Below are 24,646 nucleotides of genomic sequence, written 5' to 3'. Positions count from 1 at the left end.
CGCCTGCAAGGTGTCCGCGAGGTGCACATGTCTGGATTCCCGGGTATACCAAGGTGAATGCAACTCAGGGCTCCTGCCCACATGGGACATGCCTGCGCACCGCGCCTAAAGTGTAAGGAATCTATGTTAAACACGGGGCGCTTGTTGGGTAGCCACTATCCGGGGCCCGGAGACTCCAGAGTGCCACGGCAATCGCGCCAGGTGCATGAGCCATTCGCCTCCCCAGCGAATAGGGTGACATCACAGACCAAGGACTTAATAGTGAGGAAGTGAGCGTACTGGATACTGTTTCAGGGGCAAGAAGGGCTTCAGAGAGCACCTCGCACCCGAATGAACGCAAAGAGAAAACCTCCACAGCCTTCCCGCGGTTATACGCGTTTATGGCTACGCATGCGTCCAGAGAACTCCGGCGTCTTTCGTGTCTACCTCCGGCGCATGCGCGTCCGGAGCTTCTGCACAAGATTTGCAGCGACCCGGGAAAAGCTTAGCTCCGCCTCCCAGCGCCTGCGTAATAAGGCAGACTAAACCTTTTCTCACGCTGTTGGTTCCATTCAAATGAGACCAATGCGCACGCAAAAAAATGACGACTGCTGGGAAGAAGTCACGTGGTAGCCGGAAAGCTGGGGCGGCTGCCGGAAGTTCCTTTCCCTTTGCCTTTCCTGTAGGAGCTCGAGCGTGGGGATGACGTAGTTTCCGTTTCCTGCACGTTTTTTTCTTCCGGCCCTTGAGTACCGCGTACTGGGCCTGGTGTTCGACTCCGGCTGAGGCTGCGGAAGGCGACATTGATCATGGCGATGTTTGAGCAGATGAGAGCGAACGTGGGCAAGTTGCTCAAGGGTATCGACAGGTCTGAGCTCGGCTGGAGGGCGCTCTCTGGCCAAGCGGGGTGGAGAAGACGGGGAGCCAGCCAGGGGTGGCCAGGGCTCCATCCTCATCCAGAGTGGTGTTTCTCCAGGTTTCCCTCCGTCCCTTGGCTTTCCTTTTTACCGCCGCCCAAGACTCTCAGCGTCATTTAGTCTCTTAGTCTCTCACTTCTTCGCTCTTGTCAACCATCAAACATAAGGTTCACTGATATCTACTCGGCCAATGGGAACCGGAGGTGATGGAGACACCCACGGGTCCTGCTTTCCTGGACATAGGTTCTCGTTCCAGCCGGGCGACAACACCTTTCAGTATTGACAACAAGGACAGATCAGGGCCAGGCCAGGGCAAACCACGTGTAGTCCTAGGCAGGAGAGAATAGAACTGGGTCAGAAGGGGATCCAAGAGGATGTCAGTAGATGCTCAGGAAAGCACATATACAGGCTGCAGAGACTGGCTGAGGTTGGAGGTATCCTGGATGGCTCCAGTAGGGCTACTGGAGAATGCACAGTTGGTCAGCTCTCTGGGTAGATCTAATGGATGGTACAAACTTTATTATTTATTGTAAAATCGAATGAATGTAGGTTTATTAAAAGGCTAATAAAGGGAGGAATACCCCAGGGCCACATTTAAAGCTGTAGAATGGGAGAGAGTGACCTTCACGTTAACAAATTACAGTGGTAATTCCTTAGCCCTCTGTTTACCCATCGCTGTCTGGTTGTCTCCCGCTTCCTTTTGAGACAGGTTCTCACCATACATCTCAGACTAACTCAAGCTTGCAGTCCTGCCCGTCCGTCGTATCTGTCCCCCCCCCCCCCCCCATGAAAGGCATGCAGTGCCATGCCAGGCCACTCGCCCATCATGATTCCCTTCCAGGTACAATCCTGAGAACTTGGCGACCCTGGAACGGTACGTGGAGACACAGGCCAAGGAGAATGCCTATGATCTGGAGGCCAACCTGGCTGTCCTGAAATTGTGAGTGTCTGTCCTCTCCCCACCCTCATGCCAGCAGCAGGATGCCACTCTGGGTAGGGAACTGGGTGCCTACGTGCCCGGGGCAAGCTGCAGGATGTGGCTGCTCTTTGGTGTGTAAGCTAGGAAGCCAAGCAAGTCGGGGCAGGGTTTTTTGTTGTTCTTTTTGTTTTTAATTAACTACAAAATATACAAGCTCATCTTTTAAACAGTTCTATTGCTTGACAAAATACTGTAAATGAACAACCGTGTTGCTGGTGCCGCTGGCCCTCTGCCGCGTGCTGTGCTCTGCCCTATCAGACCCCCACCTTAGGTAACCACTGTCGAGCTCTATGGCCTGGCCTCAGGTATTTGCATCCAAATCAGCTTAGCTCGGGCGTGTTTGCTATGAGCTCAGCTGTAATCACGCAACACAAGCTCTGTTCTAGCATCTTCCAGTCAGCACTGGGTTAGAGCCCTTTGTCTTCTCCCATTTGTGTGTGTGTGTGTGTGTGTGTGTGTGTGTACGCGCGCATGCATGTGACACCCCGAAGTTGATGTCAGGAGTCATCTTCAGTCGCTCTTCTGCCTTCCTCCTTGAGTCAGGGTCCTAGTGAACCCCGCATCACTGAACCAGCTCCTCTTCACTAACCAGCTTGCTCCTAGAATCTGCTGTTTTCACCTTCAGAGGCTGGAATTGCAGACAAGTTTCTATGCCTCCCTGGCTTAAGTATTTTTTTCATTCCTTTTTCTTACGTGTGTGAGTGCAGCAAGTGTGGAGGTCCGAGGACAACTTGGAGCAGTCAGTTCTTGCTTTCCATCTTTTTTGTTTGTTCGATTTTGGGGACAGGATCTCTACGTATCCCTGGCTGTCCTGGAACTCCCTCTGTAGAGCAGGCTGACCTCGAACTCAAGAGATCCGCCTGCCTCTGCCTTCTGAGTGCTGGGATTAAAGACGTGTGCTACCTTGCCTGTCACCTTCCACCTTCTGGAGTTTCTGCCTTTGAAGGCTACCTGGCCTCTGGCCTCCATACTTCTAGAAGACTGTTCTTACCTGACTACAGGAGTTCTGGTATTACAAATATACCCACTACAGCCCATCTTTATGGGTTCAGGAGATTGAACTTGGGTCATCAAGGAGTTTACACAATAAGTGTTTTTACTGACTAAGCCATCTCTCTGCCCCCTTTTCTAGTTTGGTTTTTATATTTTTAGGCAGGGTCCTGTAGCTCCCACTGACCTTAAACTTGCTATCAAGATGACCTTGAATTTATTCCCCCAAGTGCAGGGATTAAGAACTTGTGCTGTCTGGCACAGCTTCCCCCTAGACCCACCCAGCGTTTTATCATATAGCTCAGGTTGGCCTTAAACTTCTGGGGTTCCCCTCCTCTGACTAACAAGTACTGTGGATACAGGCATGTGCTACCCTGCCTGGCTGCCCTCCAGTGCTTTCCTGGCACACTACCCCCTGTATAACTTAGTTTGTTTTGGTATCTTGGTTTTTGGGTCAAGGTCTCTCACTATGCAGTTGTTGGCTCTGGACTTGCTGTGTAGACCAGGCTGGCCTTGAACTCAGAGGTCCCCCTGCCTCTGCCGACGGTATGCCTGCCCCGGTTGATGGGCCTTAGCTTTTGCAGTTGTGCGGTGGAGATGTTTGCTGGCGCTGTCGGCTGCTCCTTGAGTGCTCACTGTGTGCTGGTCTGTATTACAGGCTGTGTGTCGTGTGGGGAAGTCTGAATGTAGGTGGCCTGGTCTGACCTTGTTCCTTTGTGAGTTATGTGACAGTGCCTGCCCTTTCTGGTGGCTGTGAAGATTAACCGTTGCTCCTGTCCAGAGCAGGGAAGCTAAGTTCACATAGAAGATACAGTTGGTGTTGGAGCCCACACATTCCTAGCTTCCAAACTCCAGGCTAGAACAGCAGCTCCCTGGCGATTTCTCAGAAAATTAGGAAACAACCTTCCTCAAGACCCAATAATTCCTCTTTTGGGTATATATCCAAAGGATGCTCAATCGTGCCACGAGGACATGTTCTCAACTATGTTCATAGCAGCTTGGTTTGTCATAGCCAAAACCTGGAAACAACCTAAATGCCCCTTGATCGAAGAATGGATAAGAAAAATGTGGTACATTTACACAATGGAGTACTACACAGTAGAAAAAAATAACGACAGCTAGCCGGGCGGTGGTGGCGCACGCTTTTAATCTCAGCACTCGGGAGGCAGAGGCAGGCGGATCTCTGTGAGTTCGGGGCCAGCCTGGTCTACAAGAGCTAGTTCCAGGACAGGCTCCAAAACCACAGAGAAACCCTGTCTCGAAAAACAAAAAAACAAAAAACAAACAAACAAACAAAAAAATAACGACAGCTTGAAATTTTGCAGGAAAATGGATGGAGCTAGAAAACATTATTTTGAGTGAGGTAACCCAGACACAGAAAGACAATTATCACATGTACTCACTCATAGGTGGTTTTTAAACATAAAGCAAAGAAAGCCAGCTTACAAACCACAATCCCAGAGAACTTAGACAACAATGTGGACACTAAGAAAAACTTACATAGATCTAATCTACATGGGAAGTAGAAAATAGAAAAAGGCAAAATCTCCTGAGTAAATTGGGAGCATGGGGACATTGGGGGAGGATTGAAGTGGGGAGGGGAGCAGAGAAAAATGTACAGCTCAGTATCAATAAAAAAAAAAAGGAACAGCAGCTCCCTGCCCATCTATCATGACATTCAAGGGCTATCATTTTATCCATTTGTATAGATAAGCCCAGATTGGCTTCAAAGTTGTGATCTGCCTGGATCCTGGGATTGCAGGCACATGCCACTACAGTTAGCTTTGCAAGATGCTGCCATTGTTATGTCTCTTGTTCTTCTCAGGTACCAGTTCAACCCGGCCTTCTTTCAGACCACGGTCACTGCCCAGATTCTGCTGAAAGCCCTCACCAACCTGCCCCACACCGACTTCACCCTGTGTAAATGTATGATCGACCAGGCACATGTATCCTTCCTTCCAGCGGCTGGGGAGCGGGGCAGGTGGAGGGATCTGGGCATACCTCCAAACAACCAGTGCCTGCTCTGGACTCGACTTGACGCTGGGTCAGCCTCAGGTGCTGGTGGTACTCATGTGTCTCACATAACGCAGGTCTAAGGACAACTTGGAATAGTCAGTTCTCCCTTCCACCGTGGGTTCCAAGAATTTGGGTGATGCTGTATGGCACTCATGTGTCTCCGAGTTATTGTGGATTCCAAAGACAATTAAGAGTTGGCTGCTGTGGGTTCTGGGGATTTGGTTCGTTAGGCTTGTACCCAGCATTTTTACCTGCTGGACCATCTCTTTTTGTTTGTTTGCTTTTTTGAGACAGGGTTTCTCTGTGTAGCAGTCTTGGCTGTCCTGGAACTTGCTGTGTAGACCAGGCTGGCCTCGAACTGAGAGTTGCCTGGTTCTGCCTCCTGAGTGCTGGGATTAAAGGCGTACGCCACCACCAACTGGCACCTGCTAGACCATCTTGCTCGTTCAGAATTTTTTATCTACTTTTATTCATGTATTTATTTTGAGGGTATTGACTGTATGACCCTAGCTGGCCTAGAACTTGCTGTGTAGACCAGGTTGTGCTTGAACTCCCAGAGATCTGCTACTGCTTCTGTCTCTCAGGTGGTGGGTGTTTTTGTGATGTTGAGGATGGAACCCAAACCCTCACACGTGAGGCAAGTACACAAGCATTGAAGCACATCCCTATCCTAATTCCCAGTTCTTTTTGTTTTAAAAAAAAATGGCAGCTAGGAGAAGATGAGTGAAGAGGGGTGGGCTTAGATCCACACCGTAGCCTCCACAGGTTTCTGCATTGATTCCTTAATGCGTCCTGACGCCAGCAAGAAGAGCGGCCCATCCGACAGATCTTGTACCTTGGGGACCTGCTGGAGACATGCCACTTTCAAGCCTTCTGGGTAATGTCCTTTGGGTGCTGGAGTACTTGCCTCGCATGTGGGAAGCCCTGGGTGCCATCCCCACCCAGTTCTTCATAAAACCAGGCATGTTAGAGCATGCCTGCAATTCTAGAAGGTGGGGGCAATAGAGTCACCCTCGGCTGCACAGAGACTCTGAGGCCAGCCTGAGCTACGTGAGAACCTGTCATGCAAAACATGCAAAAGCAGTGGTGCCTGCTTAGTCCCAGGCTCTGTCCTCTCTCCCCATCTTCACATAGAGCCAGGACTGGCAGATAAGCCCTTGCACCCATGTGGCTCGGTCTGACCCTGTCTCCTTGTCCTGTGCTGTCAGATGGAAACAAGCTCTCTGCTCATCTGCTCTGAGCACTCTATGTCTGTCCAGCCTTCACACGGGCAGTTGCCCAGGGAATGCTAAGCCAGGCGGGTGGCCCTTGCCTGAAGTGCCTTTTTCTTTCTTTCTTTTTTTTTTTTTTTCTTTTTCTTTTTGAGATAGTGTAGTTTTGGAGCCTGTCCTAGAACTAGCTCTTGTAGACCAAGCTGGCCTCGAACTCACAGAGACCCACCTGCCTCTGCCTCCCGGGTGTTGGGATTAAAGGCGTGCACCACCACCACCAGATGTGAATGAAGTACAGTTCTTAGGAGGCTGAGGATAGAGTTCCAGGCCAGGGCTCAGCAGTTAAGCTCTTCCTCACAGCTATCTGTAACTCCAGCTCCAGGGGTTCCTGCATGCTCTTCTGGCCATGCACATGGTGCATAGATATACATGCAGGCAAAATACCCATACATATAATATATATATAAGATTTTTTTAATTAAAGAAAAGGGGTACTGGAGAGATAGCTCAGAGGTTAAGAGTACTGCCTGCTCTTCCAAAGATCCTGAGTTCAATTCCCAGCAACCACACAGTGACTCACAACCATCTGTAATGATATCTGTAACGCCCTCCTCTGGCCACAGGCACACATGCAGGCAGAACACTATATACATAATAAATAAGTCTTTTTTTGTTTGTTTGTTTGTTTGTTTGTTTGTTTTGGTTTTTCGAGACAGGGTTTCTCTGTGGTTTTGGAGCCTGTCCTGGAACTAGCTCTTGTAGACCAGGCTGGTCTCGAACTCACAGAGATCCGCCTGCCTCTGCCTCCCAAGTGCTGGGATTAAAGGTGTGCGCCACCACCGCCCGGCCTAATAAATAAGCCTTTAAAAAATAACATGGTAGGTGTTGTTGCAAAGGATCAGAATGTGGTTCCCAGCATCCTTGTTGGGTAGCCTCTTCTGGCCACCGGGCACCCACCCACAGTTGCTCATACTCACATAGACAGACCCACATTCACATGAATAAGAATAAAGTGCTACCTTCTGACAAAACCCTTTAGAGAAAGAGTTGGGGTCAACTTTTGCTACATAGTAAAAAAAAAAAATGGGAGAGGAAGGAAAAAAAATTAAAGCCCACAGTTCTCATGGGCCTCCAGCCTGCCAGGGTCGGCAGTGAGCATGTATGTTTCTACAGCCCATCCTTGAACAGCTGAGAAGTGGTTGAAGCCTTGCTCTGCTCCATCCAAGGCAAGGCTATAGAAATATCAGACAATTGCAGGTTCAAAGCATTAAGATATAACACAAAACAGAAAGTCTCACATCCCAGACTTGGTTCAATTGTCAAGTCAAGGACAGTGGCTTACCCTGCTCAGTGTCCCCTTCTGCCCTGTTAAATTAGAAGCCACTGTTCAGTTCCCTGAGGGGTTTGTGGTGCCTTCTGTCCAGCCCTCAGCTCACACCAACTCCCGATAGATCCACAGTGACCTGGCCTTGCAGGTGCCCAGCTTCCAGCCCCTTTCCTACCCTGTTGGTCATTCAGCAGGACAGTGGCTCTCCTAGGTTTCCTCTCTCCTTAGTAACTGCTTCCAACAAAGTGTAGGCTCTCCGTTCGCCCACTCCGTTGCTGGGAGCTGAAACCTGAGGCAGCAGAAAGGAGAGTTCCAGACAGAGCCCCACGGTAGGCTTGAGGTTGCCATGTGTGGCTACCTGGAAGAGGAGGGGAAGTCCTGAGGCGGCATCTGTCGATGAAGGAGGGGGAGGCAGGGGAGAGGATGCAGATGACTCACCAAGACTCATAACTTAGACTTCTGTGCTTGTGTATGTACATTTTGTGATTTGGTTGTTGGATGTCCCAGCAATGCACATTGGTGCACGCCTTTAATTCTAGCACTTAGGAGGCTTAGGCAGGTGGACCTCTTAGACAATTCCAGAGCAGCCAGGGTTACACAGAGAAACCCTGTCTTTGGGGGTTATGAGGGAAAATAGGGTCTTCTGTACCCAGGCTTGTCTAATGTGCTATGGAGCTGAGATTGGCTTTGACGTCCTGATCCTCCTGTTTCTATCTCATTGCCAGGATTGCAGACATTACCACCATACCCAGCAATAGATTTTCTTATTTGTTGAATTTTGAGACAGTTAACCTAGATTGGCCTGGAACTTGAGGTCCTCCTGTCCCAGCCTCCGGAACATCAGCACTCTGGCCGACGAATGCAGATAGCACTGCTGATGTTAACACTGTGGGCGTCATTTCTTTTGCAGCAAGCCCTGGACGAGAACATGGACCTCTTGGAAGGCATAACTGGCTTTGAAGACTCTGTCCGAAAATGTGAGTCTTCCTGAGTCTGGGTTCCTGACTTGGTCAACAAGGTCCTAAGAAATGGTCTCTCTTCACTGTTCCAGAGTCAGTGGGACCTGGGAGAATGGAGCCAGTGGATGAGGCAGGCTGAAGCCTCTTGCAGTAACCAGCTTTATTAAGAATATCCGACAGTTTATATTTTGAAGGTTAAAAAGAATCATATGTAGTCCAGGCTGGCCTCGAACTCCAGATCCACCTGCCTCTGCCTCCTTCAGCAAATCCTACCGGCCTGCGCCACCAGAACCGGCTGAGGCAGAGGCAGGCGGATCTCTGTGAGTTCGAGACCAGCCTGGTCTACAAGAGCTAGTTTCAGGACAGGCTCCAAAACCACAGAGAAACCCTGTCTCGAAAAACAAACAAAAAAAAAAATCATATGAGCAAAGTTCACATGAGTTCAAGCCGCTGGGAAATATTTTTTTGATTTTTGCTTTGTTGTTGATTGTTTTGAGGCATGGTTTCCTCTGTAACCTTGACTGTTCTGGAACTAGTTCTCTGTAGGCCAGGCTGGCCCCAAACTCGGCTCCACCTGCCTCTGCCTTCTGAGTTAAAGGCCCTTGCCACCACTTCTGGCTTGGGAAACATTTTTTTGAAAAACAAATGTAAGCAGCTATGTGTCATCTGAAGCAAACCCCCTCCTATTTACTCGGCATAAAAGCACATTCCAGGAACATCCCATGTTTAGAAGGAACAGAAACGAAGGTCATGATCCAATTTTCCTGGAGTTTTCTCATAAGCACTCAGAATTCCGCACTCTGTTCTTAGCCTGTGTTCCGACAGCCTCTCACAGTCTTTGTCTTCCACAGTTATCTGCCATGTGGTGGGCATCACGTACCAGCACATCGACCGCTGGCTGCTTGCTGAGATGCTTGGAGATCTGACTGGTGAGGCCTGGTGTTGTTTGTGTCAGTCTGCAAAGGTGCAGGTGGTTGGGGCATGGGAGTTCAGCCAGCTCAGGGGACTCCATCGCGCCATTTCTAGGGCATTACTTGGTCCAGAGAGGGGCTAAGGGTTTGGTATAGGATGTCCCTCTAAATCTCTGAGTTAGCCGGGCGGTGGTGGCGCACGCCTTTAATCCCAGCACCTCGGAGGCAGAGGCAGGCGGATCTCTGTGAATTCAAGGCCAGCCTGGTTTACAAGAGATAGTTCCAGGACAGGAACCAAAAGCTATGGAGAAACCCTGTCTCGAAAATCCAAAATATATATATATATTTGAGTTGAAGACCAGCTAGAGCCATATAGTGAGACCCTGGCTCAAAAACGAAATGCTGCCCCCACCAGGTGTGTCCACCTCTAAACCCAGTGATAGGAAGCTGGGACAGGAGGATTGTCAAGTTGCAGACAAACATGGCCCTTAGGGTAAGATATTTGAATGTCAGCTGTGTCAGACAATGGTCCTGATGCTGACCATGGTTGTGACTACAAAAACTCAGATCTTTTTCTTTTCTTTTTTTTTTTTTTTTTAAATATGTATTTATTTATTTGTTATGTATACAATATTCTGTCTGTGTGTATGTCTGCAGGCCAGAAGAGGGCACCAGACCTCATTACAGATGGTTGTGAGCCACCATGTGGTTGCCGGGAATTGAACTCGGGACCTTTGGAAGAGCAGGCAATGCTCTTAACCACTGAGCCATCTCTCCAGCCCCTCAGATCTTTTTCTTTGATGGAGCAAAATGGACAAGATGTTTGCATCTTGTAGTAACAGGTGCTGCCAAGGGTAGTGAGGCCATTTTAGAGGGACAGCATTTGGCAGGGGCCCCAGTGTCTTGAGGTGGTCACTCTGAGAAGAAAGTAGATGTGATGATCCTACAGCAGTGGCCTGCCTGTCGTGTGTGCTGTGGAAGCAGAGCAGCATGATCAGGCAACTGCCCTTGCAGTCTTGTGAGACTTCCAGTGGCCTTTGCTCTGGAGTGACAGTGGGCACGGGTGGGCCTTGGTCGGAGTGACTTCAAAGTTCCCTCCAAACCAAAATCATTTTCTTTCTTTTTTTTTTTTTTAAATATTTATTTATTTATTATGCATACAATATTCTGTCTGTATGCCTACAGGCCAGAAGAGGGCACCAGACCCCATTACAGATGGTTGTGAGCCACCATGTGGTTGCTAGGAATTGAACTCAGCACCTTTGGAAGAGCAAGCAATGCTCTTAACCTCTGAGCCATCTCTCCAGCCCCCCAAAATCATTTTCAAAAAGAAGCATGGGAGCTCGAGAGGGTCCTGCAGTTGCTGCTCAATCTCAAAGACAGTTTGATCCCAGCACCCATGGTGGGTGGTTCACAAGCACCAAGAAATTCAATGTTCTCTCTAACCCTGTGTCCATTCACACATAAATACAATTGGCTGGAGAGATGGCTCAGCCGTTAAGAGCACTGGCTGCTCTTCCAGATGTTCTGAGTTCATTATAGATGGCTCACAGCCATGTATAATCAGATCTGGTGCCCTCTTCTGGTGTGCAAGCAGGACACTGTATACATCAATAAATAAGTCTTTTTTTAAAAAATTTATTTATTTATTTATTATGTATACAATATTCTGTAAGTGTGTATGTCTGCAGGCCAGAAGAGGGCACCAGATCTCATTACAGATGGTTGTGAGCCACCATGTGGTTGCCGGGAATTGAACTCAGGACCTTTGGAAGAGCAGGCAATGCTCTTAACCACTAAGCCATCTCTCCAGCCCAATAAATAAGTCTTTTAAAAAAATAGAAAGAAATAGAAAGGAGCACTAAGGGAAACTGGGCCTGGAGTCACATACTTTATAATCCCAATACTTGGGAGAGAGGCAGGAGGATTAGTAGTTTAAGTCTTCCTCAGCCACACAGTGAGTTCCAAGCCACCTTGGGCAACAAGAAACCACTTCTCAAAAATGAAACAATAAGATAGGCGGTGGTGGCGCAGGCCTTTAATCCCAGCAGTTGGGAAGCAGAGGCCCGTGGATTTCTGTGGGTTTGAGGTCAGCCTGGTCTACAGAGTTCCAGAATTTTAAAAGGTCGGGGGCTAGTAGCACCCCCTGGTGGCCAAGTGCAGAATGAGCCTCCTGAAGGCAGGAGTTGCCTAGAGGCCAAAGGGGGCCTAGGTTGGTAAACCCTGACTTCCCTGCCTCCAAAACCTCTGGGACTAGATAGACTTCAGATAACCAACACCTCCACCCTGCCCATGTCACCTTTAGACAACCAGCTTAAGGTATGGATGAGCAAGTACGGCTGGAGCGCCGACGAGTCGGGGCAGATCTTCATCTGCAGCCAAGAAGAGAGCATTAAGCCCAAGAACATTGTGGAGAAGATCGACTTTGACAGTGAGTGGCCTGGGGCCTTGGACTGGGAGCTGCGGTACCCTCATCAGAGCAGGCTGGGGTGTGCAGAGCACTGGGTGGAACCTTCCTTCCTGGCCTGCATCTGCATCCAGGGAGAACCAGTGATGGGTGTTGAGTGGCTTTCCCTGTCTCTAGCTCTTTCTAGGACCTAGAGGGGCCTGGCAGGGTGTATCCATTCCCTGCTTCACCTGTGCTTCACTCCACCCTGCAGTCTTCTCTGTGCCTCAGTTTCTCATTTTAAAAAGTCACGTGACGGTAACAATTATGACAGCCTGTGGTTCTTTGTGTATGAGTCATTTGGTCCTACCATAAGGTAGTTTGCTCATTGTAACGTGGGACTAATAGAAATGGCATGGTGCCTACCCCCTGGAAGGGTCATCGTGAAGGGGGGTCATGTTGTAGGGCACTTAGCCCAGGGTCAGGCGCAGAGCTCAAAGAATGTCAGTGACCACTGTCACTATCACACTTGAGTAAACAGACCGACCCAGAGAGAACAAAAGCAGGTGTGGCGGGCGGCTCCTGTCTTAGTCTCAGCTCTCAGGAAGTAGAAGGCCAGCCTAGGCTACCTAACAAACTGCTGTCTTAAATGAGCGACACGGCAGTTAGCTAGGTGTCCTGCCTCTTCTGTCTGGGGAGGAAATGCCATGAAGGGAGGAAAGGAGGGCAGGTTCCCTCCCCATTCTCCCAACTTCGGCTGTAGTGATGGGCGCCAGGGAGCTAGCAGCCAGGTCAAGCAGCAGAGAGCTGTGTCATTCCCACACGGGCGCCCTCGCCGCTGCAGGCCGTGCTCGCCGTGTTGGTGTCTCAGTTCCGTCGAATGTTCTGACTGCAGCCAGTGAAACTGTCTGCCTGGTAACTTGTGAAAGTAACCAAAACAGGGTTAAATGCATACAATATTTAATACCAGGTGTGTTCAAGCACTTCATGTAATCTGTAATCTTATAAGATAGATGCTTTATACAGATGGGGAAACTGAGGCACAGAACTATTAAGAGCCACTAAACTACAGCACCAAACTAACTGCCTTTGTGATTATGACCTGCCCGAAGGCCTAGTCTCCCTGGGAGGTGGCTCCACCTCTTCCCAAATTGACCTGGGTTTCTCCTTCTCAACAGGTGTGTCCAGCATCATGGCCTCCTCCCAGTAACTGTGTGTGCCTTTAATAAAGACTTGTTCACTCCACCCTGCTGTCTCCTGCCTCTGCCCTCAGAGAGCCAACTTGTGACCTGAGCTGAGGCCTTTCCCCTCCACCTCCTCCTCTGCCCCACCCTATAGCCTTTTCCTGCCCCTCCTTCTTGACTGATGAGGCAGACTAATGGTGAACAGCTTGGGGAGTTGCCACCCTGGGGCCCTGGGCTCTTGAGGGAGCAGAGATCGGGCTGTGTCTTTAACACGTCATTGGTGCCCTCATCTAGAAAGGAGAAAGTATGGGACTTCCTCAACTGGCGGGGTGAGGTTGGAGGTGGCATCTGGCCAGTGCCCGCCTGGGAGTGGTGGCCTGCCAGTCCCAGCACTTGGGAGGTACAGGCAGGAAGATCAGGGGTTAAAACTACTCTTAGCTACATCATACCCTGTCTTTAAAAGCAGGTGGAAGGGATCGGTCAATAAACTGCTTGCTGCTCAAATAAGATGTATGTACCTGTAACCCCACGCTGGGGGCCTCACAGGGGATTCACACAGGCTGGCTGACTGCCTGTCGGACGATAGCTTAGTTCTGATTTGTTCAGTCCCGTTTCACAAAGAACACACCTGTAATCCCCGCCCTTGGGAGGCTGATCTCCATGTGCACATCTGCCACACGTACAGCTTTAAGTGGTTTGCTCCTGTTCCTCTAACAGCCCTTCACCTGTTTCTTTCAGTAATCCAAAACTCCCTGATTCACCAGAGAAAGGAATCGGGAGTCATCGTTCACTTCACAGTGGAGTCTGTCACCAAGGTTGTTGGCTGGCCTCTGCTGTTCTGGTCAGAGAGGTTACCAGACTGCCTGCCGAGTCAGCTGTCTCCCTGCCACACAATCCAGGTCACACCCAAGGCATTCCAGGTGTTCTGGCCAGGTGACCTTGAGCAGAGTCAGGGTGAAGTCATTGGAGATAAAGTGACCCAGTAAATGTTCTGCCTTGGCCACTCCCATCTCCCTTGGGGCCCCCATCTGTCATACCTGTGAGTGGGTTGATTGCCTATTCAACCTCCCCTGTCGCCAGCAGTCACCCAACATTCTTATGAGGATCCTATCTTTGTGAACCAGGGTGGGGCACACACCCTTTGCTCTGGTCTCCGGACCGCCACGAGCAAGCACCAGAAGCTAGAACTTGCCCTAACTCTGGGACGGAACAAATGACTTCTGTGGGGAAGTCAGCCTGCGGTGCTACCGGAGGGAGGCCTGCTATGCTGCCCCGACTGCCAACCATCTTGTAGAAATGACCTTTTGTCCTTTGACAGCCATATCTTTCCCTGCTTTCAGTCTGGCTGATGAATGACTTACTGGCTAGAGAATGCGAGTGGGTGCGCATGTCCACACACACACACCCTTCAAGCTGCTTCCAGGGCCACCATGACACTCCACTGTCTGCTCCTGTCCTGAGAGACAGTCTTCTCAGTAGATTTCTCTTACAGTGTTAACAAGGGACAGGGGCCAGCCATGGTTTCCTGGTATTTTGGAGGCTGGGGCAGGAGGACTGCTTGGAACTTAAGATCAGCCCCAGCTACAGGGAGACCTTGGGTTGTGGAACGCTGACTAACAGGCATACCAGCCATTGCTGTCTTAAAGTCTAGTTTTGTGCTGGTCGTGGTGGCACATTATAATCCCAGCACTTGGGGGACAGAGGCAGGTGCATCTCTGTTCCAGGCCAGCCAGGGGTACATGGCGAGATCCTGTCTCAAAGAAAAAGGTGTTGGGTTGGAGAGATACCACAGTGATCACAGGCACTCACCACTCTTGTAGAGAACCTGGGTCCGGTTGTTAGAACCCACGCGGTAGTTCACAGTCCTCTAGTTCCAGGGCATCTGCTCTCTTCTGTCCTCAGGGTACCTGGGTACGTCACCCTCAACGAAGAACCAGTTGTGCTTATTTGAGACCCGCAGAGGGCTGCTGGCCAATAACATCCACTTCGAGAGTCCTAGGCTAAGCAGGAAGTGCTACACACACATCCTCAAATAGTGAGTTTGATGTCAAAATGGGCTACTAGAGACCCTACCTTTAAATAAAAATTAGCCTTTTCCCTGGAGTCATTTTAGTAAAGGTCTCACACTTTTTTGTTCAGATCCCAAACCTAGGAGGTCACCCTGATTTTCTCAATGAAGTTAAAATATTTCAATTTTTTGCGCTTATTTTGGTGTATGTGTGTGTGTGCACACCACATGTGGAGGTCAGGAATGCTTCTACTGTGTAGGCTCTGGAGATAAAACTCCAGTCCTTAGGTGTGCTGCATAGCTTTATGTCAACAGATACTAAAGTCATCTGAGAGGAAGGAGCTTCAATTAAGAAAATGCCTCCAGGGGCTGGAGAGATGGCTCAGAGGTTAAGAGCACTGACTGCTTTTCCAGAGGTCCTGAGTTCAATTCCCGGCAACCACATGGTGGCTCACAACCATCTCTAATGAGATCTGATGCCCTCTTCTCGTGTGGAGGAAAACATGCTGTATATAATAAATAAATCTTAAAAAAAAAAAAAAGAAAATGCCTCCAGTTGGGTGGTGGTCTCACACGCCTTTAATCCCAGCACTCAGGAGGCCGAGGCAGGCGGATCTCTGTGAGTATGGAGCCCCTAGTTTACAAAAGATAGTTCCAGAACAGGCTACAAAGCTAAAGAGAGGGGAGCAAAATTCCTCCATAGGGCTGGGCTGGGCTGTGGGCAAGCCTGCTGGGCATATCGTAACTAGTGATTGATGGAAGGACACAGCCCCTTGTGGGTGGGGCCGTTCCTGAGCTGATGGTCCTGGATTCTATAAGAAAGCAGTCTGAACAAGCCACGAGGAGCAAATCAGTAAGCAGCACCCATCCATCAGCTCCTGACTCTAGGTTCCTACCCTGTTTGAGCTCCTGTCCCAGCTTCTTTGAAGAGTGTAAGCCAAATAAAATGCCTCCCAAACTTGTTATTTGGTCCTGGTGTTTCTTTTTTTTTTTTTTTTTTTTTTTTTTTGGTTTTTTCGAGACAGGGTTTCTCTGTGGTTTTGGAGCCTGTCCTGGAACTAGCTCTTGTAGACCAGGCTGGTCTCGAACTCCCAGAGATCCGCCTGCCTCTGCCTCCCAAGTGCTGGGATTAAAGGCGTGCGCCACCACCAGTCCTGGTGTTTCTTTGCAGCAACTGAAACCCCAAGACATTAGACTTGGCATTATCTTTACCTGCTGAGCTATCTCACCAGCCCCTAATTGGAGCAGTGTTTGGGTCTTGTTTTGTTAAACAAGGTCTCCTTGTAACCCAGACTGACCTTGAACTAGAAGATCCTCCTGAGTGTTGTAGCTGTGTAGACCTGAGTTACACACCTGGTTTTCAGTCCATTCATTCATAAATTCACTTCGGATTAGTAAATTTCCTCTGGGTACCAGACACTGCTTCAGAGGCCAGGGCTAGAACAGAATCTGAAGCAAAGGTCCCCTTCCCTCCCTTGTGGGTTGCTATTTTGGGGAAAGAAACAGCCAAGACAGAACAGCAATGAATCAACAGTGAAAAGTATTATGGACAAAGGTGCAGGAGGCAGTTCTTATTTAGCGGATGTCTGAATGCAACTTAAGCACCTCCGGTTAGGCAAGCGTTCAACCTGAATGTAGGCCATGCCCCCAGGCCCTCACCGGTGGATTCTAGCTAAGCCCTTTACCACTGAGCCATGCTCCCAAACCCTCACTACTGGATTCTAGGCTCTACCAACCGAGGCACACCCCCAGTTCCTCTCTGGTGAGCTCCAACAAAACACTCCTCCAACCCACAAAGCTATTCTCTATAAAGCTGTCAGGGATTGGCTCTTGGAAGAGCAGAGATCTGCAGAACAGGAGGCTGTGAGTCATGGAGATTCGGAATGTGGGGAAAGTACAGCAGACAACATGGTATTTGTGCAAAGGCCTTGAAAGCTTAGGAGCTTTCGATCAGGAGGCAGGATCGAGGAGGCCAGCAAGCTGAGAGAGTGGAAGGTAGGCTGAGAGGAAAACCAGGACCCATATGTGGAGGACCCGCTGGGTCTAAGATCCCAGAACCTTCCCCCATAGTAAATAGAAACTCTTACTATTTTAAAGCCTACGCTGGCATGAGAACCAAATTTCCACACGTAAGAAAACATGAAGGTTGGTGGTGGCACGTGCCTTTAACCCCGGCACTCAGGAGGCAGAGGCTGGCCTCTGTGAGGCAGAACTCTGAGTTCAAGGCCAGCCTGGTCTACAGAGCAAGTTTCAGGACAGCCGGGATTACACAGAGAAACCCTGCCTCAAAGAAAAAAAACCGTGGCGTGGAAACGTCACGTCAAGTGAAATCCTCCAGACTCAAACAAACGTGTTTTCTTTTTTTTTTTTTTTTTTCGAGACAGGGTTTCTCTGTGTTTTTGGAGCCTGTCCTGGAACTAGCTCTTGTAGACCAGGCTGGTCTCAAACTCACAGAGATCCGTCTGCCTCTGTCTCCCAAGTGCTGGGATTAAGGGCGTGCACCACCACCACCCGGCCAAACGTGTGTTTTCTAGAGGAGGGGGAGGCCTGGCCTTACAGTCAGTGTTCCCAACTACCCTGGGGGCCGCAGCAGGATTATCCCAAGGCCCAGGCCAACGTGGGTAATTTAGTGAGACTCTGCCTCAAAATACAAAGGAAAAAAAAAAAAGAGCTGGAGATAAGGTTCCATTGGCAGAGGGCTCATCTGGCAGGTCCTAACTTTAATCTCCAGTTCAGGGGGGGAAAAAGATTCTGCAAGAGAAGGGGGTAGCAAGCAAGCCATGCGGCCCAGCCTGAAGGTCCAATCCAGGATTCCCAGGACACCAGTGGTAGAAGCAGAGGCCAAACTCTGTCTGACCTCCACGTGTGTCACGTGCACTCCTGCCCCCCCCACAATAAATAAATGTAAATTAAAAAAAAACAAACAGCTGGGCGGTGGTGGCACGTGCCTTTAATTCCAGTACTAGGGAGGCAGAGGCCGCCAGATCTTTGTGACTTCAAGGCCAGTCTGGTCCACAAGAATTAGTTCCAGGACAGGCACCAAAAACTACAGGGAAACCCTGTCTCGAAAAACTAAAACAAAACAAAACAAATAAAAACAAACAACAGCAACAAACTGGGGCTGGAGGGGAAAGTGGGAGGCAGGGAGAAGGCTGCTGGTGTAACGGCCACCTTTGAAGAAACCCTGGAGAGAAGATGAAGCCAGCATCTGTGAGGAGGAAGCTTGAAACTTTAAAGATGGAGGTGACCTGGACAACAAATCCAATTTCAGATGCCTGTTAATGAGGCACTATTCTTTCCTGTGTGTGCTTCTTTCTTTCTCTTTTGCTTTTTGGTTTTTTGGAGACAAGGTTCCTCTTTGTAGCGCTGGCTTTCCTGGAACTCACTCTGTAGACCAGGCTGGCTTTGAGTGCTGGGTTTAAAGGCGTGCACCACCAAGCCTAGTTTCCACGTTTCTTACTGTTGCCCATCTCCACTACAAGGTTAGTCATTTGATAATTGATTTGGCTTTTTTTTCTGTCCCTAGATGGCCAGCGCCTGCACATTGTAGGTGTTTAGTGTTCGTTGAGTGAGGACAGACAAGTCCAAAAAGATCCTCTGCTTTCCCAGCTACTGTTCTATCTATTCCAGTCTAACCCAGCTCCATGTCTATCTTGTGAATCCTTCGAGTTTTCTTTAAATATAATTTTCCATGAACTTACCCTGAAGACTTTATAGTCCAGCCCATTTCTCTCTCTCTCTCTCTCTCTCTCTCTCTCTCTCTCTCTCTCTCTCTCTCTCTCGAGTCCTCATATAGTCCAGGCTAGATTCAAACTTCCTGTATGCCAAGTCTGGCCTTGAATTTCAGATCCTTCTGCCCACACCCCCAAATGCTGGAAATACAGGTATTTGATTTGAGACAGGGGTCTCCCATATAAATACCTGTATTTGATTTGAGACAGGGGTCTCCCATATAACCTAGGCTGGCCCCAAGCATGCTATATCTATCCTTCAGTCTCAGCGGCCTGAGACCAGAGGCCTCATGTACCATAATGCAGGGATTCTAGACGATAGTTTCATGAGGGGCTTTTTCTGACTTCTTTAGGGCCGAGGCATAAAACAGGGTTTAGCACACAGTAGGCAGCCAATAAATCTTGATTACGTCTGAATGGCTGAATGAGAACACATTCCACCTCGAAACAGGTTAAAGCCGGACGACGAGCCCCGCCTTATGAATCATTCATGAATTGGGCTCCGCCCATCCTGGAATGCCGCGCGCGGCGGGGGGCCGCGGACGCGCGCGTTCACGCGAAAGAGGCGCCTGGGCTCCCACGCTAGGCGGGCGGCCGGAGGTGTGTTCTGCGCAGGCGCCGAACGTCTGGTGTCGGGCTAGGCTCCTTAGGTGCGCGCGCGCGGAGGGCGGCGGCGGCGGCTCAGTGCGCAGGCGTCGCTAGCGTAGCGCGCAGGCGTCAGTCTTGGGCGGGCTGAAAGCTGCTGAAGCGGCGGCTGAGTCGGAGGCTCCGGCATAGGGGCGGGAGCTGAGGCGGGAGCGGACCGGCTGGCGGGCTAGCAAGAGGCGGCGGTATGGTGGACTACCACGCGGCGAACCAGGCGTACCAATACGGCCCGAGCAGCGGCGGCAATGGCGCGGGCGGCGGCGGTAGCATGGGCGACTACATGGCCCAGGAGGATGACTGGGACCGGGACCTGCTGTTGGACCCGGCCTGGGAGAAGCAGCAGCGCAAGGTGCGCGGCCCCGCGGGCCGGGCTGGGTGGCGTCCTGCGGGGGAGGGGGTCCTGAGAACAGTTGGCGGGACCGGGAAGGGATTTGGAGTCCCGGAGAGGGATAGCGGAGGTTGAGGAAGCCGTTGGCAGTCTGGAGGGGAAAAAAAAAGTGGAGGCTAGGTATGAGATCCGGGAAACCTGTCGAAGGCTGTGGAAGGCTGGGCGGGGAACTGGGGCAACTGAGGAGATGATCGTGCGATTGAAAAAGAACTGGGTTTTAAGGCGGAATTGCAGGGTTAGAGGAAGGATTGGGAGGGCCCAGGCAAGCAACGGGGTCCGGGAAGGGAATTGGGGAGCCTGGATAGTACTTGGGGGTTTTTGGAACCCCGGGGTGGAGGAGATGGTCTGGAGGTCAGAGAATCAGAGATTGGAATTGCGGAAGCCTTTGTGTGTGTATGTGAGTTCTAGAAGAGATTGAGAATCAGGGAAGGTGAAGAAGGGGGGCTAAGGAGTCTGGCTAGGGATCGTAAGATGGTCTGATGGTACTAGGGGTCTGAGAAGATCGGGTTTGTTTATTTTTCAATGGGGCCTAGGCACAAGATATTTGTGAAGGGGGTGAGATTTACAGAGGGTGCCTTGTTGTAAAGGGAAGAGAAGGTTGGACGGTAAAGAAGTGGAATTGATGGAGAGGCCCAACAGTGTTTGTGGGTGCTTTGAAGAAGGGTGAGGTGGTGAAATAGGAAGGAGTTCCAGGCACACGAGTAAGAGTGAGAGTGGAGGGAGACAGTGAGAGCTGGAATGCAGGATGAGGGAAGGAGGTTAGTTTGGGAAAATGGAAGAGTGATTATAAAGGCCCTGGACTCTACAGAGCCTGAGAAAGGGGTTGTTTCGTTCAAGAAGGACGAAATGAGTGCTCAGGTAGAGTAGTGGCTTCGGATGGGAAGGGGGTCAGGTAAGGGACTGCTAGGCAGTGTTTTCTGACGATACTGTGAGGTGAGGAGGCAGTGTAGAAGAGCAGCCACAGTGGCAAAGCGGAGGTCAGAGTAGGAGGCCATGGGTGGTGATGGGGACGGTTGAGAGGGGAGCTCTGGTAAGAGAGGGTGTGAATGTATGTAGGCAGAGCTAAAGAAGGGTGTGTTGAGTGGGTGAGAGTGTGGGGGAGTTCACGAGTGTGTGACGAGGGTGGGAGGTAGTTGAAATTAGAAGTGATTTAATGCATTCAAGAGTTTGAGACTTTCTCTCCAGATTTGTAACGTTCTGATGGGCACTGTGGTTTTGACAAGACTCTTGATCTCTTAGGGCAATGTTGAGTGTAAAATGGGAGAGGATAAGAAAGGTCCTCTTGGTGACTTTGCAAAGTGGATCTGCAAGGAATTTGGACTTTGGGAGCTGGGAGCAGGACCCTGAGGATGTGGGAGAGAGCCGGTTTGGTGACATTTCCCAGACTTCCCTGGGGGCAACTCTAGGGAGTTGGTGCTCTGTGACTGGGCAGCCTGAGCTGGGGCCTAGTGTAACTTTGGCTCGATCACCAACGTCAGCTTGAATGTTCTGAGCAGTCCTAACGGGTGGCAGGTAGCAGTGGTGTTGGTGTCTTACACCTTTTTACCTAATGGAGTGGGTGTGTTGAGCTAGCTGGTGAATGAATACGTTTTGAAAGGAAGGGGAGATCTAGTCTGGACCCCAACAATAATTATTGCCTGAAGTTCGAGACCAGCCTGGTCTACAAGAGCTAGTTCCAGGACAGGCTCCAAAACCACAGAGAAACCCTGTCTCGAAAAACAAACAAACAAAAAAAATAATAATAATTATTGCCTGAGGCCATACCAGATTGGAAAAGATTGAAAGTGGCTGAAAGACTTTGAAAGTTGGAAGGAAACTGGATCACAGCATTGGCTTTGAGAATGTCTTGGATCTTTTCTAATGTTTAAGAAAATGTGTGCTGCCATCCCTCCACCCCCTTTTTTTTTCTTAGATGCTAGAAGGACACCTTCCTTTCACATCTTCCACCAGCCTTTGGTGCTTCTGTCTTTCTATCCCACTCTTTTTTTTTTTGGTTTTTTGAGACAGGGTTTCTCTTGTGGTTTTGGAGTCTGTCCTGGAACTAGCTCTTGTAGACCAGGCTGGTCTCAAACTCCCAGAGATCCGCCTGTCTCTGCCTCCCAAGTGCTGGGATTAAAGGCGTGCGCCACCACCGCCCGGTCTCTATCCCACTCTTAAGGGAACCCACATGGTGAGGCTGGTGTGTACTCAGGCCCTGGCGGGAACCAGAACTCACCAGAACCCGTTGCTGCCCGTGTCATTCTCACCTGCTCCTTCCTGGTTCCTTCCTTCCCATCCAGGAAGGGTGGAAGACAAGGTGGCTTATACCGTCCTCTGCCTGCAGTTGCTTCAGCACTCTGTAAGGGCCTGGCTCTAGTGAGCTTGCTTTATAACTGCAGCAAATATTTACACTTAGCTGTCCTTTAGGGGGAAAGTATTGCTTCACCTCTGCACCCTGGCCTGCACGGGTGCAGTGGGGGAAGGAGTCCGGAAAGGAATCAATCAGTAGGTGCATTTTTTCCCTTCCTTCAAGAGCCTCCAACCCAACCCCCAGTAAGATGGCTAGGACTTTCCTCTTGTTTTGTGGCTGTGCCTTTCCCATGATCCTGTACAACCTTTGTGAGTGTGAATGACAGGAAAGTGACAGTCCTGGCCGTACCTGTCCACACACTCAAACTCTGTGACTGCAGCAGCTGAAACAGGAGTTGGCCCAGGTCAAGAATGTGTCTGTAAGCCGTTGCTCTGAATCCTAGGGGCCCCCATACCCAAGGCGTTATCAGTATGGAGGTTATGCAGCAGGTGTTCCTTGGCAGCCATGAACACTCTGGATGGACGGGACTCGTATTGTTGGGTGGCAGTGAAGCACGCCTTTAATCCCAACAGTGGCAGGAGGATCTCTTGAGTTTGAGGCCAGCCTGGTCTACAGAACGAGTTATAGGACAGGCTCCAAAGCTACAGTGAAACTCTGTCTTGATCCCCCGCCAAAAAACAAAACAAAACAACAAACAACAACAAAAAGGATTTAAGAAGGTTTTAATATTACTGTTTTAGTCTATAGGTTTATGTTCAGGCCGTCCCTGAATCCCGGGCTTAGGTGATCCATATGCCTCATTCTCCTGAGTAGCTTGGAACTATAGGCCTATAAGCAAACCCTTGAGCAATCAAGAGTCCTTAGTTCCCTTTCCTAGTTTGTCCCATTCAGGTACTGGTCATCCTTAGGATTGCATGGCTGTAGACCTCTGTCCTCACATGTCTTCAGTAATATCCCCTGCTCCTGTGGAAGGCTGAGTTCTCTTGAGAGTTACCCCCAAACCTCTCCTCACAGTAAGAGGAAATGCCTTGTTCTGAGCTTGAGTGTTCACTGGCACACCATTGTTTACGGACCTCAGGGTTAGACCCTGACCTTTGGCTCAGCCTGTATTAAATGTGAGTTAATTATTTGAAAGTTCTGATAGTGTTTTGTTTTTTGTAAGCCAGCCCCCGGCATTTTTTCTTTTAGACCCCACAGTAGCCATCTGGTATTTTGCTCCATTGCTCTGATTGTTCCTCTCTGAGGAGCTGGCTAAGACTAACAGCTCCTTAGCAGCTTTCGAAATCGAATAACATACTTAACAACAACAAAAAAAGTAGCCAAACTGGGTTGTCCTCTGGAAACAAGAGTAAGTATGGGATCTGGGTGAATATATGTGCTGTGTGCCCTCTTGGGAGAAGAGAGAGGAGGAAGTGCCTCAGCAGCCAGCATCCTGTTCCTCCCGTCCTGCTGGAAAATGTGTGTTCTCCTGGAAGCCCAGCACTCAGGATCTTGAGTCAGACAGATCTCAAGTTCAGGGCCTACCAGCATGGGCAATAAATATTGTATGACCCTAGTTCAGAAGACAAGAAAAAAAGCCAGGCAGTGGTGGCACACACCTTTAATCTCAGCACTCGGGAGGCAAAGGCAAGTGGATCTCTGTGAGTTTCAGGTCAGTCTGGTATACAAGAGTGAGTTCCAGGGCAGGCTCCAAAGCTACAGAGAAATCCTGTCCCTTCCAAAATAAAACAAAATAAAGACAAGAAAAAAAGAAATGAAAAGTTTCTGAAAGGGTAGGCTTATTCTTAGTTGAGAGTTGAGATATGGTTGTGGCCCGGGGTGGCGTCTACCACTTTACTAATCCTAGGCAGTCTAGGGTGTGGCCCAGGGGTTGCCTTTTACCTTTTGCAACACCCTCTCTGGATCCAGCTTCTGAGACCAATGGGGAGGCTTCTTTAGCAGCGGAACTGACTCATTCTCCAGTTAGAAGGCATGCTAAAAGCTTTCATTTAGTGGCAGCCAATTGCTTGGCCTTGCAGGGAAAGTTGGGTGAAAGTGTTAGTGGGCAAAAGCAATCCAGGAGAATCACAGCACATGCTTGTGAGCCCAGCATTCAGAATGCTGAAGCAGGAGGATCATTAGAGTTGGAGGCCAGTTTGGGTGACTGATTGTATTCAAGGCCAGCCTGGGTTATTTAGAAAGACTCTAGCTGGGCATAGTGGCGCACACTGGGGGCAGAGTGTGTGTGTGTGTGTGGGGGGGGATTATAGACAAGTTCAAGGCCAGTCTACAAAGAGTTTTGGTTCTGTTAGGGCTACATAACAAAATCCTGTCTTAAAGAAAAAGAAAAGAAAAAACATCAAAAAGCCCACCAGGAAGTGAGGCTGTGATACTTTGTCTTCCCATCCAAGGGGGAGGCTAGCAGGGAGATCAGTTAAAATACATCCTGCATCTAACATAGTCACTTCATCACCCGGCAGGGGAGCAGAGCCTTTAGTCTTAGATTCCAAGTCTAAACCTAACAAGCAGGTAAGGAGAGTTTTGCCATTTCAATATACACTCAATTCATGGCCAACTTTGGCCAGACAATGACCTTTCCAGAGTTAAGTGAGTGTGTAGTACAGGTTATCTGGCAGTGCTGTCTAGCAGATGACAGCCAGGAGGAGGGAGCCAAAAAAGCATCAGTTTGGGAAGGCCCAAGGAATTCTAGAGGCTGTTGAGATGAACACTCTAGGCTTTTGTCATC

The 24,646-nt window shown here is 49.7% G+C and overlaps 2 protein-coding genes across 6 annotated transcripts in view; both read left to right on the top strand.

Annotated features, from left to right (window-relative positions):
• The first annotated feature begins 685 nt into the window (after window positions 1-685).
• Eif3k (eukaryotic translation initiation factor 3 subunit K) lies at window positions 686-13,350 on the top strand. The gene is made up of 8 exons (XM_057762659.1): window positions 686-847; window positions 1,738-1,836; window positions 4,691-4,811; window positions 5,684-5,758; window positions 8,330-8,396; window positions 9,230-9,307; window positions 11,595-11,720; window positions 12,854-13,350. The coding sequence occupies exons 1-8, from the start codon at window positions 789-791 to the stop codon at window positions 12,883-12,885; spliced, it is 657 nt and encodes a 218-aa protein (XP_057618642.1). The 5' UTR covers window positions 686-788; the 3' UTR covers window positions 12,886-13,350.
• A 5,966-nt stretch (window positions 13,351-19,316) lies between these two features.
• The window catches only part of Actn4 (actinin alpha 4), a 66,136-nt gene continuing 60,806 nt past the window's right edge, over window positions 19,317-24,646 (top strand). For 4 of the 5 annotated variants that reach the window (XM_057754285.1, XM_057754291.1, XM_057754279.1 and 1 more), the window contains exon 1: window positions 19,318-19,592. In XM_057754285.1, the coding sequence (XP_057610268.1) occupies window positions 19,431-19,592 (162 nt within the window). In that variant the 5' untranslated portion in view covers window positions 19,318-19,430. Of the gene's footprint in view, window positions 19,593-24,646 lie in introns of all 5 variants that reach the window. The other variant, XM_057754296.1, reaches the window with a different exon arrangement.

The sequence above is a fragment of the Chionomys nivalis genome, chromosome 2 (genome assembly GCF_950005125.1).
Source record: "Chionomys nivalis chromosome 2, mChiNiv1.1, whole genome shotgun sequence".
Lineage (NCBI taxonomy): Eukaryota > Metazoa > Chordata > Mammalia > Rodentia > Cricetidae > Chionomys > Chionomys nivalis.
Note: the sequence above shows the minus strand (reverse complement) of the source record. Positions and strands in the feature narration are given on the sequence as shown.

Bases quoted from the DNA above. Each gene is read 5' to 3' on its own strand.
- Eif3k (XM_057762659.1), top strand. From the start codon at position 789: ATGGCGATGTTTGAGCAGATGAGAGCGAACGTGGGCAAGTTGCTCAAG. The intron at 1,837-4,690 runs GTGAGTGTCTGT...TGTTCTTCTCAG, and splicing joins AACCTGGCTGTCCTGAAATT to GTACCAGTTCAACCCGGCCT. The intron at 4,812-5,683 runs GTATCCTTCCTT...TCCTGACGCCAG, and splicing joins GTATGATCGACCAGGCACAT to CAAGAAGAGCGGCCCATCCG.